The following is a 15,529-nucleotide window of genomic DNA, read 5'->3' as shown; positions in this document are numbered from 1 at the left end:
AAATCTCTCTTTTGCACGTGTTACCTGGCCATGTCAGGATGGACTTTAACTGGAGCCCCCACCACCTCCCTCCCACCCCTTCCACTTTAACTGGAGCCATAGTTTGCGAAATATGAGAGGTCAGGGGCCACAACTTGTGGGATTATCATGAAAGATGTCCAGGAAATAAATACGAAAATAAGTAAAGTAAAATAAAATATCACGAAATCATTCAATCAACATTCTGAGATGTTCAGGCAGAGAAATTCCTTGAAAATTGTTGACATCACAAGGAGGAACCAATTTCAACGCTTGTAATGCATTTCTTCTCAGGGTATTTCACAATGTTTCTAAACATACAGTAAGTTCACCCCATGTAAAGTTTTGACTTTTTCAACATATTTCAACACACAGCTATTTGATCTTCATTTCAACAATATTGATAGATAAAGGTGATATAATATAACAAATATCATGAAACATTTACATTTTGTAGTCCATTGTATAATTTAAATAAACATAAATGCAAATTTCGCATGTGGAAAAAGTAAGTACACCCTTGGCTCTAATAGGTGGTATTGCCCCCTTTGGCAGAAACAACCTCAAGTCGGCGTTTCTTATAACTGTCTACCAGTCTCTGACATCGACTGGGAGAAATTTTTTGCCCACTCCTCCATGCAGAATTCTTTCAGCTGTGCGATGTTTGAGGGGTTTCTTGCATGCACAGCTCGTTTCAAATCCCCCCACAACATCTCGATGGGATTTAGATCCGGGCTTTGACTTGGCCATTCCAGAACCCTCCATTTCTTTCTTTTCAGCCATTACTTGGTGGATTTACTGGTATGTTTAGTCATTGTCATGTTGCAAAGTCCAACTTCGGTTGAGCTTCAACTCTCTGACAGATGGCCTCACATTATCCTCAAGCACCCTCTGGTACAATGAAGAATTCATAGTGGATTCTATGATGGTGAGCTGCCCAGGCCCTGATGCAGCAAAGCTGCCCCAAACCATAATGTTTCCACCACCATGCTTTACAGTTGGTATCAGGTTCTTGTGGTCAAATGCTGTCTTTGGTTTTCACCAAACATATCTTCTGGTACTGTGGCCAAATAGCTCTCCCTTTGACTCATCTGTCCAGAGCACATTGTTCCAGAAGTGCTGGTCTTTGCCTCGGTGTTCATTGGCAAACTTTAGTCTTGCCCTGATGTTCTTTCTGGACAGCAACGGTTTCCTCCTGGCACACCTCCCATGTAGATCAAATTTGTGCAGCCTCTTTCTAATGGTAGACTCGTGCACTTTGACATCAACAGTGGAAAGAGCTACAGGTCCCGTGATGACATTCTGGCGTTCTTAGAGACTTCTTTCAGCATCTTGCGGTCTGCTCTCGGGCTGAACTTGCTGGGGCGGCCTGGCCTGAACATGTTGGCAGTTGTTTGGCTTCTCCACTTGTAGATGATCTTCCGAACAGTCGAATGATTGATTTCAAATTGTTTGGAGATTTTTTAATCCCTTCCCAGACTCGTAGGCATCTATAACCTGCTTTCTGAAGGCCTCAGAGAGCTCTTTTGATCTAGGCATGGTGACGCCGCACACTTCAACAACAAAGAGCAAACCAAACTAAATGTCTGAGGTTTAAATAAGACGGGTTCCTCCAAGATCCTCTCTAACGATGTTCTAATCATTTGCACCTGATTCTAATTTTAGGTATTTGAAGTAGTGATAAAGGTAGGGGTGTACTTACTTTTTCCACATGTGAAATTTGCATTTATGTTTATTTAAATTATACAATGGTGTGGCGGGCACAAGGGGTAATAATTCCGCGCACCAGTGGGTGGCGCGAGCGCCCAGGCGGGGAACTGAAATGCATGCCCCGCCTTTCGGCCGATCGGCCACGCCCCGGGGCAAGGCGTGGCCTCGGGACATATATGCGGGCTCTAAGCTCGAGCCCGCCCAGTGCTGATATGCGAGCTCTTAATAAAGACTCTTGTTTGTATCCACTAGTTGTGGCCTACCTCTCTGGCAATCGAGTCGTGTGTGCACAGCACCACACTGGTGACCCCGATTGGTTCAGCCGTTGCTGACCCCCGAACGCGCCATGGCTACCAACGCCGTCGCAATCAAACTCCCGGAGTTTTGGGAAGCGCAAGCCGACGTTTGGTTTGTGCAAGCCGAAGCTCAGTTCCAACTCCGGGGCATCACGGCGGACGAGACCCGGTACTACCACGTGGTCGCCGCCCTCAGGCCCGGCACTGCCGCCCGCGTCATTTCCATCCTTCGGCGCCCGCCGGGCGACCACAAGTACGAGGCGCTCAAACGTCTCCTCCTCGCCAAGTTCGGCCTCATGGAGGTCGAACGTGCCGACCGCCTCCTGGACCTTCCCGCCCTCGGCGACACACGACCATCCGTCCGGATGGATTTCATGCCGTCCCTGCTTGGAGACCAGCGCCCGGATTTCTTGTTCCGCGCACTTTTCCTCCGCCAGCTACCGATACAGGTGCGCCTCGCGCTGGCCGGTTCCAAAATCACGGAACCCCACGCCCTGGCCCGAGAGGCCGACAAGATTTTCGCGGCCTGCGACACGCGGTCGGTGGACGGTGCTGCCCCCGGCTTCCCTCGTGGCCGCTGCTGCGCCCCGCCCACGACCGCCACCACCACCGGCACGGCCGACGCGGCCGCCACCGCGGCAAACCTGGTGCTACTACCATGCCAGGTTCGGCCGCAAGGCTAAAACGTGCCGCCCGCCGTGTTCTTTTGACGGGTCGGGAAACGACCGGGCCGGCACTCACTTGCGGCCCTGAGCGTCGGCCATTCCGGCAGCCTCCTGTTCATCACGGACACCTTGTCCGGGCACCGTTTTCTTTCCGACACGGGAGCGCAGGTAAGCGTCCTCCCTGCCTCCGCGTCCGACAAGCAAGCCGCGGGCAGGGGCCCCGCTTTGCTTGCCGCCAACGGTACACCCATCCGCACATTCGGGAAGCGTTGCCTCTCACTGCGGTTCGGAGGGCAGCGCTTTCAATGGTCGTTCGTCACCGCGAGCGTGCCAATGGCCCTGCTCGGCGCGGACTTCCTATGTGCGCATGGGGCTGTTGGTCGACTTTAAGCGCAGACGTCTCGTCCAGGCCGAAACCTTCAGCTCGCTCGCTTGTTCGCTGAGCGGCTCGTTGAGCAGCTCGCTGAGCGCCTTGCCAAGCGGCTTGCTGAAAGGTTCCGTCCCGGCGAGGTTCGTCTGCATGCTTCCGGCAGCGGACGAGTTTACCCGCCTCCTCGCCAGTTTCCCGACCCTCACGCGGCACACCTTCTCAGCGGTGGCCGTCCGATACGGGGTGGAGCACCATATCCCCACGGTCGGGCCGCCGGTCTACGCCCGGGCACGCCGACTCGACCCCACGAAGCTCACCGTGGCGAAAGCGGCGTTCGCCACGCTGGAACGGCTGGGTATCGTACGGCGCTCCAACAGCGCTTGGGCCTCTCCTCTGCACATTGTGCCGAAGCCCGGCGGTGGATGGCAGCCGTGCGGTGACTACCGCCGGCTCAACGACGCCACCACCCCTGACCGCTACCCGGGCCCGCATATCCAGGACTTTTCCGCCCGGTTGGCAAACACGACCGTGTTCTCCAAGGTGGACCTCATCCGGGGCTACCACCAGGTACCCGTACATCCGGACGATGTCCCAAAGACGGCCGTCATCACCCCTTTCGGCCTCTGAGTTCCTGCGGATGCCTTTCGGGTTGAAGAATGCGGCCCAGGCGTTCCAACGGCTCATGGACAGCATCTTGCGCGACTTACCTTACATCTATGTCTACCTGGACGACATCCTAGTCACGAGCGCGTCCCGGGAGGAGCACCTGCTCCACCTCTGCACGCTTTTTGAACGCCTGGGCCAGCATGGCCTGTTCATGAACCCCGCAAAGTGCCGTTTCGGCGTCGCCGCCATCGACCTCTTGGGGCACCGCATCACCAGGCACGGGGCCGTCCTTTACCGGCCAAGGTGGAGGCGGTCAGGGGTTTCCCACGCCCCCGCACGATCAAGAGGCTCCAGGAGTTCCTGGGCATGGCAAGTTTTTACCACCGCTTCGTGCCCCACGTCGCCCAGCTCCTCCCACCCCTGCACGAGGCCCGGGCAAAGGTGACATCGCCTGGTCGGAGCCGATGGCCGCGGCGTTTGCTGGCGCAAAGCTGGCCCTGGCCAACGCCACCATGCTAACGCACCCGGCGCCGGATGCACCGATCGCCCTCACCACCGACGCGTCGGACTACGCGGTGGGCGCGGTACATGAGCAGTGGGTGCGTGGTGATTGGCAGCCCCTGGCGTTTTTTAGCCGGCAGCTTCGCCCGCACGAATGCCGCTACAGCACCTTCGACCGCGAGCTGCTCGGGCTCCACCTGGTGGTACGACACTTCCGCCATCTGCTCGAGGGCCGCCCGTTCACGGCTTTCGTTGATCACATGCCCCTTGTGTTCGCGATGGCCAAGGTCGCCGAGCCATGGTCGGCCCGGCAGAAACGTCACCTCTCTGCCGTGTCCGAGTACACGACGGACATCCGTCACGTCGCGGGTAAAGACAGCCCGGTGGTGGATTGCCTTTCCCGGTCCGTCGCGAACGCGGTCCACCTCAGGATCGACTATGCCCGGATGGCGGAGGACCAGACCACCGCCCCGGCGTCCAGGCCTTGCGGACCGCCGTCACGGGCCTCCGTGTCACCCAGGTGCCGTTCGACGTCGCGGGCGCGGCCCTCTTGTGCGACGTTTCCCTCGGCCGGCCTCGCCCCATCGTGCCCGCTGGCTGGCAGCGCCCGGTTTTCGACGCCATCCACGGCCTGTCACACCCGGGCACGAAGGCCTCCCAGAAGCTCGTCGCGGCGAAGTTCGTCTGGCATGGCCTCAGGAAGGACGCCCGCGACTGGGCCAGGACGTGCCTCGCGTGCCAGCGCGCAAAGGTCCACCGCCACACCCGGGCCCCGTTGGCCCCGTTTACGGTGCCCGAGCGTCGGTTCGACCACGTCCACGTCGACTTGGTGGGACCTCTGCCCCCCTCCTCACCATGGTGGACCGCACCACCCGGTGGCCGGAGGCTGTGCCCTTGGCGGCGACGACTGAGGCTGACATCGCACACGCTTTCATCGCCACGTGGGTTGCCCGGTTTAGTGCCCCCTCGGACATCTCGTCCGATCGCGGCCCCCAGTTTACCTCGGAGCTCTGGGGCGCGGGGGCGCAAGGGCTCGGCGTCAAACTGCACCGCACCACGGCCTACCACCCCCAGGCCAATGGCCTGTGCGAGCGCTTTCATCGCTCCATGAAGGCCGCACTCCGGGCCAGCCTCCACGACAGCAGCTGGGCCGACAGGCTCCCCTGGGTCCTGCTGGGCCTCAGGACGGCACCCAAGGATGACTTGCGCGCATCCTCGGCAGAGCTGGTCTTCGGACAGCCGCTGCGGGTGTCAGGCGAGTTTATCCCCGACTCCACGGCTCCACGGTTGCCCGCCCTAAAACGTCGCCCCGGAGCTTCGCACGGCGGAGTACGTTTTCATCCGACACGACGCCCACCGGGCACCGCTGCGGCCCCCGTACGACGGGCCTTTCCGCGTGCTGGAGACCGGGGACAAACATTTCACCGTGGACATCGGCGGTGCCCCGGATCGTATCTCCATGGACCGCCTCAAGCCGGCCCACCTCAATCTGGACCACCCCCCGCAAGCAGCTCTGCCTCCGTGTCGAGGCCGCCCCCCGGCGGTCAGACCCCCGGCACCCCCCAGCCCCGTCGTCCCGCTACCCCCCAGCCCTGCACGCATCGCCAGGGGGCGTATTGGCCGGGTCATCCGGCTTCCCCGCAAGCTCACCCTTCAGGTGCGCGGGAATTCTGGGGCGGCGCGTGTGGCGGGCACAAGGGGAAATAATTCCGTGCACCAGTGGGTGGCGCGAGCGTCCAGGCGGGGAACTGAAACGCATGCCCCGCCTTTCAGCCGATCGGCCATGCCCGGGGGCAAGGCGTGGCCTTGGGACATATATGCGGGCTCTAAGGTCGAGCCCGCCCAGTGCTGATATGCGAGCTCTTAATAAAGACTCTTGTTTGTATCCACGCATTGTGGCCTACCTCTCTGGCAATCGAGTCGTGTGTGTACAGCACCACAATGGACTACAAAATGTAAATGTTTCATGATATTTGTTGTATTATATCACCTTTATCTATCAATATTGTTGGAATGAAGATCAAATAGCTGTATGTTGAAATATGTTGAAAAAGTCAAAACTTTACATGGGGTGTACTTATTTTTCACGTGACTGTACCTTTTACCACACGCACTGTACCATGCAAACACCATACTCTCCCGTGTCTCTGCCTTTGCTTATGCAGCAACAATGTAACGCTTTGGTGCGTGGAGTGTCGGATACGTTCTCGGGAATGGAGCTCCATGATGAAAAACACTCGTACTTGTGTGCTTGACATGTGCAATGCTTGACATGTGCTCGTAGTGCTCGACATGTAATCCGGAATGTTTTGTGCTGAAGTCAGCACGTGATAGGATGAAGCAGTACTTAAGTCATTCCTCATTACTCATGGTGCTGCCCATTTACAAATGGGCGACGAGTGCCAAGAACGTTAACTCGCGCTGTGCCCAAGCAGCCGAGCTGTGAGCAATGCTTCCTGCCGTTTAGCAGACGTGGAGAATCGCAGGCAATCCGAGCCAGGCTTGGCCTATTGCCTCACGTGCTGCACCTCGGACCTTTAATTTTTCTACACAAAGCCCAAAAACATGGCTGATGTCAAATACATTCCATTGAACAATATTAATCACTAATGACTATTTCTGTGATACTGCACAAGAAGGAACTTGAGAAATTCATTAAACAATTACAACATGCAACCTGTCGCAGTCTCGGAAACCCTGCCCACCTTCCCTCCTCTTCACACTCGTTACGGTACATTACATCTTGAGCTATCCCACCAGTCTCTCTTACCTCCTCTGCACTGGCAAGTTTTGTAGTGGTTCAGACCAGAGCTGGTTTAAGCTCGGACGAAATTCCACGTTTCCCCATGAGCAGATGAAGGTTAGAGAAGCCATTTTGGTTTTATGGGAATCAACTAGTGTGCGAGTCTGGTGAATCGAGACACTAAAGCTCTGTCCTGAGAGGGTTCAGAACACGCTGGTGGAGATGAATCATTATTCATCACAGTATAAACCGTGGTGAAAGATTCAAAGCTTTGTTCATTCATCTCTCACCTTTGAGGTTACCCATAATTTATTTACTTATATACAACCTCAGTCGGTTTGGAAAAATGCAATTAGAATATTGCTGTTTGTGGTTAATTTACATCGAATTCCTAATGATGCAATTCAAATGTCTCGCCTCTCAATAGAAGAACCGCCTTCAGAGGCCATTTTCCCCCGCAGAGCAGGGGTTGGCACTTTTTGGGCACCTTGGTCCCCTTTTTGAAGCAATGTTTTATGGCCGGATGCCCTTCCTGCCGCCAACACTGTTAGTCGCCTCTTGCGACACACAGGGAATTACCAGTGAACTGGTGCTCAATTAGCCGACCTCGGAAGGATGACAGGCTGAGTCAACCCCCCTGGTGTTAATTCAGCGATCCACCGGGATTCGAACCCAGGATCCTAGGATCCCAAGCCGGCACCCTAACCGCTAAGCCAACACCGGGCTCAAATAAGCCTCTCAATGAAGCTGCTTATTCACATCCACATTCATGGCAGATCAGAAAGCTTTTAAAATACTGGCAGCACAGGATAACAAAATGTTAGCATGTATTAAAGGTCCAAAATATATATATTTAAATAATCAGATTTTTGAAAGTGCAAATCAGCCTTAACTCAGACATTGCATTAAAATGTTGATGGAAAAATACATAACATTAAAGATAGAATGGCATGTTTAATTGAAAAATAATTCCCAAGAAAATGTTTAAATATCACTAAACCTCGACTTTGAGGCATGGAAAGGTGGTTTCAGGGGAGTAAAACGCCACATCGTAAATGGGAATGCTGCTGATGCTGCAATGTTCCATTTATACACACACTCACCCTGAGGATACTTTGAGCCTCCAACCTGCTGTTCAAATCATCAAGCACCAAGACCAGAAACAAAAACAACTACAACTACCTGATCAGCTGTCGCCATCAATCGAGCACTCGAGGGGAACAGATGAACATGCTGAGCAAAGAGTATGCAACAGTACAAAATATTTCTGCCTCAAAACATTGGCCAACTAGAACAGCACTCGGTGGAGTGCATACCTCCATACGGCTGAACAGTTTACGGTTTGTTTGGCTTAGTGGTTAGGGTGCCGGCTTGGGATCCTAGGATCCTGGGGTCGAATCCCGGTCGATCGCTGAATTAACGCCAGGGGGGTTGACTCAGCCTGTCATCCTTCCGAGATCGGCAAATTGAGTACCAGCTTGCTGGGATGAATGATCCCGGTGTGTACCCCGGTTTAGAATAGGTACACCGTATCCCTGCGCATCGTAAGAGGGGACCAAGGGTTGGCGTCAGGAAGGGCATCCGGCCATAAAAACATTGCCTCAAACAGGGAACCATGATTGTCATGGGGCCCGCAAGGCCAACCCCCGCTATAGCGGGGAAAAATGGCCTCAAAACGATCATTCATTCATTCATTCATCCCACTGATAGGCCGGATCTGGATCCGAACCTGAACTAAAATCGAATCGGCTTGTTCTTATCACCAAACCAACTCATCCACCTAGTTTGGTCCGAAGTCGTCCACAACTTTTTGAAATATCAATATCTTTGGCGTTTTTGGCCCCATTTTGGTAAAGAATCACTTAAGGAATTAAAACATTCTTGGATCCAGATCGAGATCCATGGCCAGATATTCATCAAAATTGAATCAATCCGTCTTTGTCACGCACCCAACCTGTCCACCAAGTTCCCTCCAAATCTGTCCCAAACTTTTTGAGATACCCCGTTCACAGACAGACAGGCAGACAGACAGCCAAACGGACAAACAAGGCTAAAAACATTAGACAAAAAAAACATGAAAAACCCTGAACAAACTACAAAGTACAGGCTTCCAATTGTTAATTTATTATTATTATTATTCAGAGCAGAGAAAGTTAATATCGACAAACAACACTGCTTTGAAAATTTCACAAATAATAATCATGATAACAATGATAATTCTTAAAAGGCGGCTTTCTTATGCAATACAAAGTGACAACAAGCTGTTCAAAAAGTGTCATATGACGATGGATAACAAGCTACGTGGTCAAAATAATTTTGGCATAAAAAAATGACAATACACACAAAGAAGGAAGTGTTTCGAAATTCCTAATTTTTTTTTCTTTCGTCACACTACCATGAGAACGTTCCATCTGAGAAGTATTTAAACAAAGCAAGCTGTACAAAACATTGTAATAAATAAATAAATGCATAAATAAATTAATAAAAATACTTTATTGGCTTTTTAGACATCGAGGAAAAGTGAAAATGTACTGCTCAAGATAACCATTTTATTGTTGTGAATATTCCATATAATAACAGTGTTTATTCAATTGTGGTAAATAATTATCAGCAAATTATTATATCGGCTTGACCAATAAGCAAGAGATGTTAGTCGAGGGAACGAGAAGCGACTTGAAAACAAGCAGGGCTGGTGGGAGAGCCTAGAGGTGTGCACATCGGTCTCTGAGCCATCTAGCCTGGGTTTGAATCTCATTACAGCTATAAACTGACACCCAGGTGTCTGGCAGGGAAGGTGAGGCATCGATGTATGCACCGTCCCTTGGGTTGGTGCTAAGCCGTAGGACACGTCTGCCAGCAGAGAGGGTCTTGAGGATGTTAAAGATCCCCTAGTTACCTAGTATATTCTGTGACGATTAGGCAAGTTGGCACCGGCACCCTGAACAAATTAATAATTCCTGCTATCTTCAATCGAGTATCCTGCTTTGCAGTGGTGACCCGTCCAGGATTGGTTCTCGCCTAGAAAGGTTTCTTGACTCGTCATGATATGCTCCAGTGCTTTGTAAAGAGTAAAAGCCTCTAATTTATGGAAATACTTTCAAGTGTTTGTGTGTTTGTTTGTACGCTATTATTTCACGGCCGAACTGTAGCACCTGGAGAGAGGCCCTAAATTTGGGGTGTACGTACTTCAGAATCTGGACAAAGTTTCAAGCTACCATACGTTGGCCTTGAAGTCTGATGAGGCCAAAGGGCACGGGAATGTGTGTATTGGCATGTGTGTATCCCATGCGTATCCCATGTGTGTATTGGCATGTGGGGTTAGGCAGTGCTTCTGCTGGCAAGTAGGCAAAAGGTAACCACCATGAGGCTAATAACTCCAAAGCTTTCCAATGTCCAACACGTCCCGAAAACACCGCAGGGAAAAGCTCACCCAGTCGGGCAGCACCGGTAGCCCCTGCTATTTAAATATAATTGAAAAAGAATAAAAATAAAAACCAACTTTGTTGCTGCGACACTCAAAACTGAAATTATGAAAACACAATTAGTGAATAATGACATCACCAAATTAAACAATAAATTTTACATTCAAACTTTAATGGAATATGGGAGAAAATAGTTAATCTTGAATGAACCGTATTTATTCCTCTTTTCTTAATGCGGAAACAGAATACGAGGGAATCTACTGACTGAGAAAGAGAATTCACGAGTGTTCACCGCAACACATCCACAATGGCAAGATTGAGTGGTCGCATCCATCAGACACACTTTGGCCAGTCCCTGTATCTACCTTAATACTATCTTGTTCAACGGAGATTATGGACAGGTATTGTGATGAAAAGGTGAGAGGTGTAATAAGCCAAGTTTTATCCCTCTCCCACCCCCCCTCTTCCCATGCCTCCCCCCCCCAAAGCCCTCTCCCTCCCACAGATCTCTCAATGTCTCCATGACTCTCGGTCCCTGCTCTCAAATGTTGTGTTTGTGTCTTTCCCCCTCTCTCCCCAACTTGTCTACCGCTCCCGATGTTATATGTTTTATGTGTCGGTTTGTCTTTCTGTGTGATTAATGTTCGCTCTTTCACGAGCCTCGATCTTGTATACAAAAAAAATAATAATAATAATAAGTTGCCTTTTGCTAGCCAACAACCAAATGCATACTATATTCTAAAATAAATAAATAAATAAAATAAACAACAATACTGGAGTGTCATGGTTGGAGTGTCTCCACTGAATCTGGGAGGTTGAAGGTTTGAACCCTGGCAGGGTCATACCAAAGACGTAAAATTGTACATATGGCTTTTTTGCTTTACGCTCAGAATTTAACCGAGAAAGAACACGGACAAACAACCATAGGTTGGCAACCATTGCGCAGGCATAATGGGCTGAATCCTGCATTGAAATTCCTTGCATAGTAACTTGTGTTATTACAACCCGGGCTAAGATTTAACGTCATTAAAAATGGTATGTGCTGCTCGTCATTTAAAGAGTACTTGTCTGGACAAACAACCATGACAATCATGGCTTTGATGGGCCTAATTGCCTCATCCTTCGTTGACGTTCCTTGTAAGGGAACTTGGCTTAATAGTTAGAGTGTCCACTCTGAATCTGTAAGGTCAGTGCTTTGAACCCCGGTTGAACATTACCAAAGACTTTAAAAATGGTGTGATTAATGTGGTGTGTTTAAAAACGAAGCATTTGAAAAGGGATAGAGCAATGACAGACAACCATTGGTTGGCAGTCATAATGCAGGCCTTGATGGGCATAAGGCCTCCTCCTGCATTGAAATTCCTTGGAAGGGAACTAGTATTTATTTTTAAGATGAGCACATAGCAAACTAGAACGGAACTCGGTAAAGAGCATACCTCCGCGAGGCTGAACGGTTTACGTTTTGTATCCCACTGGTAGGCCAGATCTGCTGACCTGAACCAAAATCGAATCGGCTTGTTCTTGTCATCTGGCTACCCAACGCATCCACCAAGTTTTGTCATAACTCGTTCACAACTTGAAATATCATGCTATATATCATTTTACACCCATCTCTGCCAATGGTGAAGAATCACTATAAAAAATTATCGGATCCAGATCTTCACCAATCATCAGCATAGTCATGGAATCCATCATCGCTTCTGACATTAAATCCTCCCTCTTCTCCAATGGCTTGATCTCGGATCATCAATTTGGATTCAGACCAGGTCACTCTACTCTGGACATGCTGCTTCTGTTGTTTCAACGATGGATGGAGGTCCTCAATGCCAAACAGGAAATCAGCTGTCTCTCTTGACATATCTCGTGCCTGACATATGGTCTGGCACCCCGTCCTGCTCACCAAACTCTCCTCTTCTGGTATCCATGGAAATCTCCACGCATGGCTTGCGGACTTCCTTTCCGGTCATAATCAACGTGTGGCTCCGAATGGAATTCTCTCATCTCCCCTTCTAGTCCAGGCTGGAGTTCCTTTTTCTAATCTTCATCAATGATCTCTCCGACTCTCTGGAAAATCCTCTGTTTTTTTTTCCTAATGACTCCACTCTCTCCCGCTCCATATCTCATCTCTCAGATCGGCAGGCAGCAGCTTCATCGCCCTCTGCAGACCTGGATAAAATCACAAGCTGGTCAAACAAGTGGAACATGTCTCTCAATCCTGGCAAATCTCAAACTTTCACTATGTCTCTCCATGAAGACCGTCTGGAAAACACTTTCTTTCCGTTTGGAAAACATGATTTTTCCTGGGAAAACCACATTTCCAAGCTGGCCTCCAAACCTCTTCTGGTGAAACTGCCAAAATCAAGACTTTCTGCTCACCTTCACTCTTACATTCCTCTTTTTTCCCCCGCCTCTGGAACAAAATCCCACTCTTCCCTCCAGGTCTTCAAAACAGCTGTTCACCACCATCTCATTATTTCCCCCCCCCCCCCCCCCCCCCCATGCAAAACCTTGATATTTTCTCCCCTCGTTAATCCTCCCCAAACCTACCTCCTTCAAATTCCGTTTTCTTTCCTGAAAGACTTTGTAGTGTCCATCATAGTTATCCCATGTACCCCACCACAGCCCTCTCCCTTCCACAGATCTCCCGATATTCCTGTTCTCTACAGTTGTTGTGCTTCCCTCTGTCTCCCCTCTTGTCTCCCACTCACTTTATTATATGTTCTGTGTGTTAGCTCTTACACGAGCCTTGACCTAGTATAACAAAAATAAATTTTAAAAAACCCACCAAATTTCATCCAAATCCCTCTTTGAGATATCCTGTTCATAGACAGACAAACAGACAAGCAGTCAGGGGTGAAAACATAATCTCTGTCCACCTTCGGTGGCGGAGGGAACTACTCCAATCCAAACAAAAATAGTTTAAAAAAAACAAACAAAAAAAAACAACAAGCATAATGCTTTTCACGGAACTTACCCAGCTGGGTACGCAACCAGTGCAGATTTTGGCTCACACGCCAATGCACTGCTCGATGATACTGTGAGCCCGAGGACCTTCTCCAGAGTGACCTGAGCAAGAAATAAAGTTGAACTTCAGAACCTTTTCATTCTGTCCTGGTATTCATTGACCAAACTCATTTCATACAGCACTTTGGATCTGTTTTTTTTTAGCATTACATGTCAGAAGCCAGTACTTTGTCTTTTATGGTCAAATAGGTTTGCGTTGACAAGAAAACCTCCACCTGGATCAGCAGGAGAGCTGGGAAATGTGCAAAGAGATGGGGTGATCAAACATTACATTGACCTTTCCGCTACGCAAGTTAATTATTCTCAGGCAAAGACAACTTTATCAACTAAACGCATTTCCTGGCAATGGTTTTAAATATGGGTTATATTCAGAATACCATTGCCCCGTGACGCTCTTCCTTCTTTTGCTCTTCTCCCAACCTCTTTCCCTTCCCCACACTCCACGTGGTACATGTAACAATTAAATAATCATTGGCAAAGTTTCAGAAAAGGTGCGGGAGGGGGGGCAATTTCTGCAAGAAAAACAAAGCCCTCAAAAAATGCACAACTCAGTGCTGCAACAGTTTACATCCTGACAACACTTAATTATAGAATTGCATCTTGGCAGAGGAAAGGTCGACTCAGAACTTTTCAACATGATACGCCGAATGTGCATATTGTTTTGATAACTTCAGCGTGCAACATATTGAAACACGATTATGAATTTCGCTTTCACCATAAATTGCAATGGAAAAGACTTTCCTTTCTAACAGAAGCTCGAAGCTCGTGGGAAAAGGAAGCAACGCAGGGCGAAAAATAACATCAACGAACTGAGTGTGGTGCATCAAATGGACATCAGCAAAGGAATGAACAAACATGAAAAGGGCAAAGAGAGAGAGGAAGAGATAAAACACTGTAATCTGCGAGTAATAGGGTCGGGTTAGGTTAGGTAGGGTTAATGGTGATAGAAAAGATCGTGGGTAGAGATGGGGGATGACAAGAGGCGTTGCTGCCCTGCCCGATTGAAGCCTTGGGCATTGACCGGTGGGGGCTGTCCGCCTCACCTCATCACCGGCCGAGATTCCCTCTCAAGCTGCGCGGTCCATCGCATCAGCCCAAGATCATCGAGCGCCCCAGACAACCGGGGCGCAAACGGCACGGAGGGAGAAGCCCGGGAGAGAGCATGTGGGAGGCGAGCCTGAACCAAGAATTATTGGGTGGCCACAATTCCAGCCGAGTTGTGGAGGTGTGTTCGGTGCACGTAAACGACTCCGCACTGTTCTTTCTCATCGTTACCACTTCTTACTCTCTCATTACTCTTACTGAACTCATTCCCTGTCTTACCACTACTGATCATACCACTCTTCCTTCACTCTCTCATTTCTTCAGGTGTCTAGCACCTTTTGTTTAGAAGTGCTAAGTGATAGTTCTAAGGCGTGCAATGGCGGGTCTAGTGGGTAGGGGATGAGTGGGAAATGTATACGTGCCTGTAAATTGCGTGAATTGCTTGCATTACCTATCCTTGCGTTTTCCCGCCAAATCCCCGTTTGAATCTCAACTGCCATTTCTCCCGCCAATTACTGCTTGCCTGTAATAAACGCATGAAAGATTTAGTATTGTGTCTCGACTTATCCTGCTGGGTTTGATCTGAGATAGCGCTCCTGGGTGTAATTAGCCCAAGCGGTTAATTGGTCTTTGATAGACGATAAAGTACGGCGCATAGCATTGGATCATTGGCCAACTGACATCCGTTGTGTGACCACCAGCATAGTTTCCCATCTACTTCAATCATCTTACCGGGACAGTAAACTGAAATTGAGCTTGAAGATCTGACCAAAGACGAGTGTTGTATGGCGTCTGTGGTCTTTTTTAGATGGGTCGGCCTTCAGAGTTATCCAGGCCTCATCAGTAACAATATAAAACCAAAACAGGCCCTTCCGACCCAATAAAGGCAACCCTGCATTTAACGCCATGTGCACATGCACACCACTCTGCCTCCAGTTCTGGATGTTTTTTTACCATTGGTTTTTAAAAGATTTTAAAGAGGAAATCATCCGAGGTGGGGATAGGGAGGGGATGATCCCGAGATGTGGGTGGGGGTGGAATGATCTGAGGCGGAAATGGGGGAAATGGTCCGAGAGTGGGAGGGAGAAATGATTCAAGGCGGAGATTGGGAAATAATCCGAGGGTGGGAG

At 49.8% G+C, this 15,529-nt stretch overlaps 2 protein-coding genes across 2 annotated transcripts in view; one reads left to right on the top strand and one right to left on the bottom strand.

Annotated features, from left to right (window-relative positions):
- LOC137426749 (CB1 cannabinoid receptor-interacting protein 1) overlaps positions 1 to 15,529 on the top strand; it is a 295,939-nt gene that overhangs the window by 208,461 nt on the left and 71,949 nt on the right. The gene's annotated exons all lie outside the window — the stretch shown is intronic.
- The window catches only part of LOC144891981 (mitogen-activated protein kinase-binding protein 1-like), a 121,933-nt gene that overhangs the window by 104,239 nt on the left and 2,165 nt on the right, over positions 1 to 15,529 (bottom strand). Inside the window, exon 2 of the mRNA XM_078777107.1 lies at positions 13,306 to 13,397. Coding sequence (XP_078633233.1) covers positions 13,306 to 13,397 — 92 coding nt within the window. The remainder of the gene's footprint in view (positions 1 to 13,305; positions 13,398 to 15,529) is intronic.

The sequence above is a fragment of the Myxine glutinosa genome, chromosome 5 (genome assembly GCF_964187855.1).
Source record: "Myxine glutinosa chromosome 5, kmMyxGlut1.1, whole genome shotgun sequence".
Taxonomy (NCBI): domain Eukaryota; kingdom Metazoa; phylum Chordata; class Myxini; order Myxiniformes; family Myxinidae; genus Myxine; species Myxine glutinosa.
Note: the sequence above shows the minus strand (reverse complement) of the source record. Positions and strands in the feature narration are given on the sequence as shown.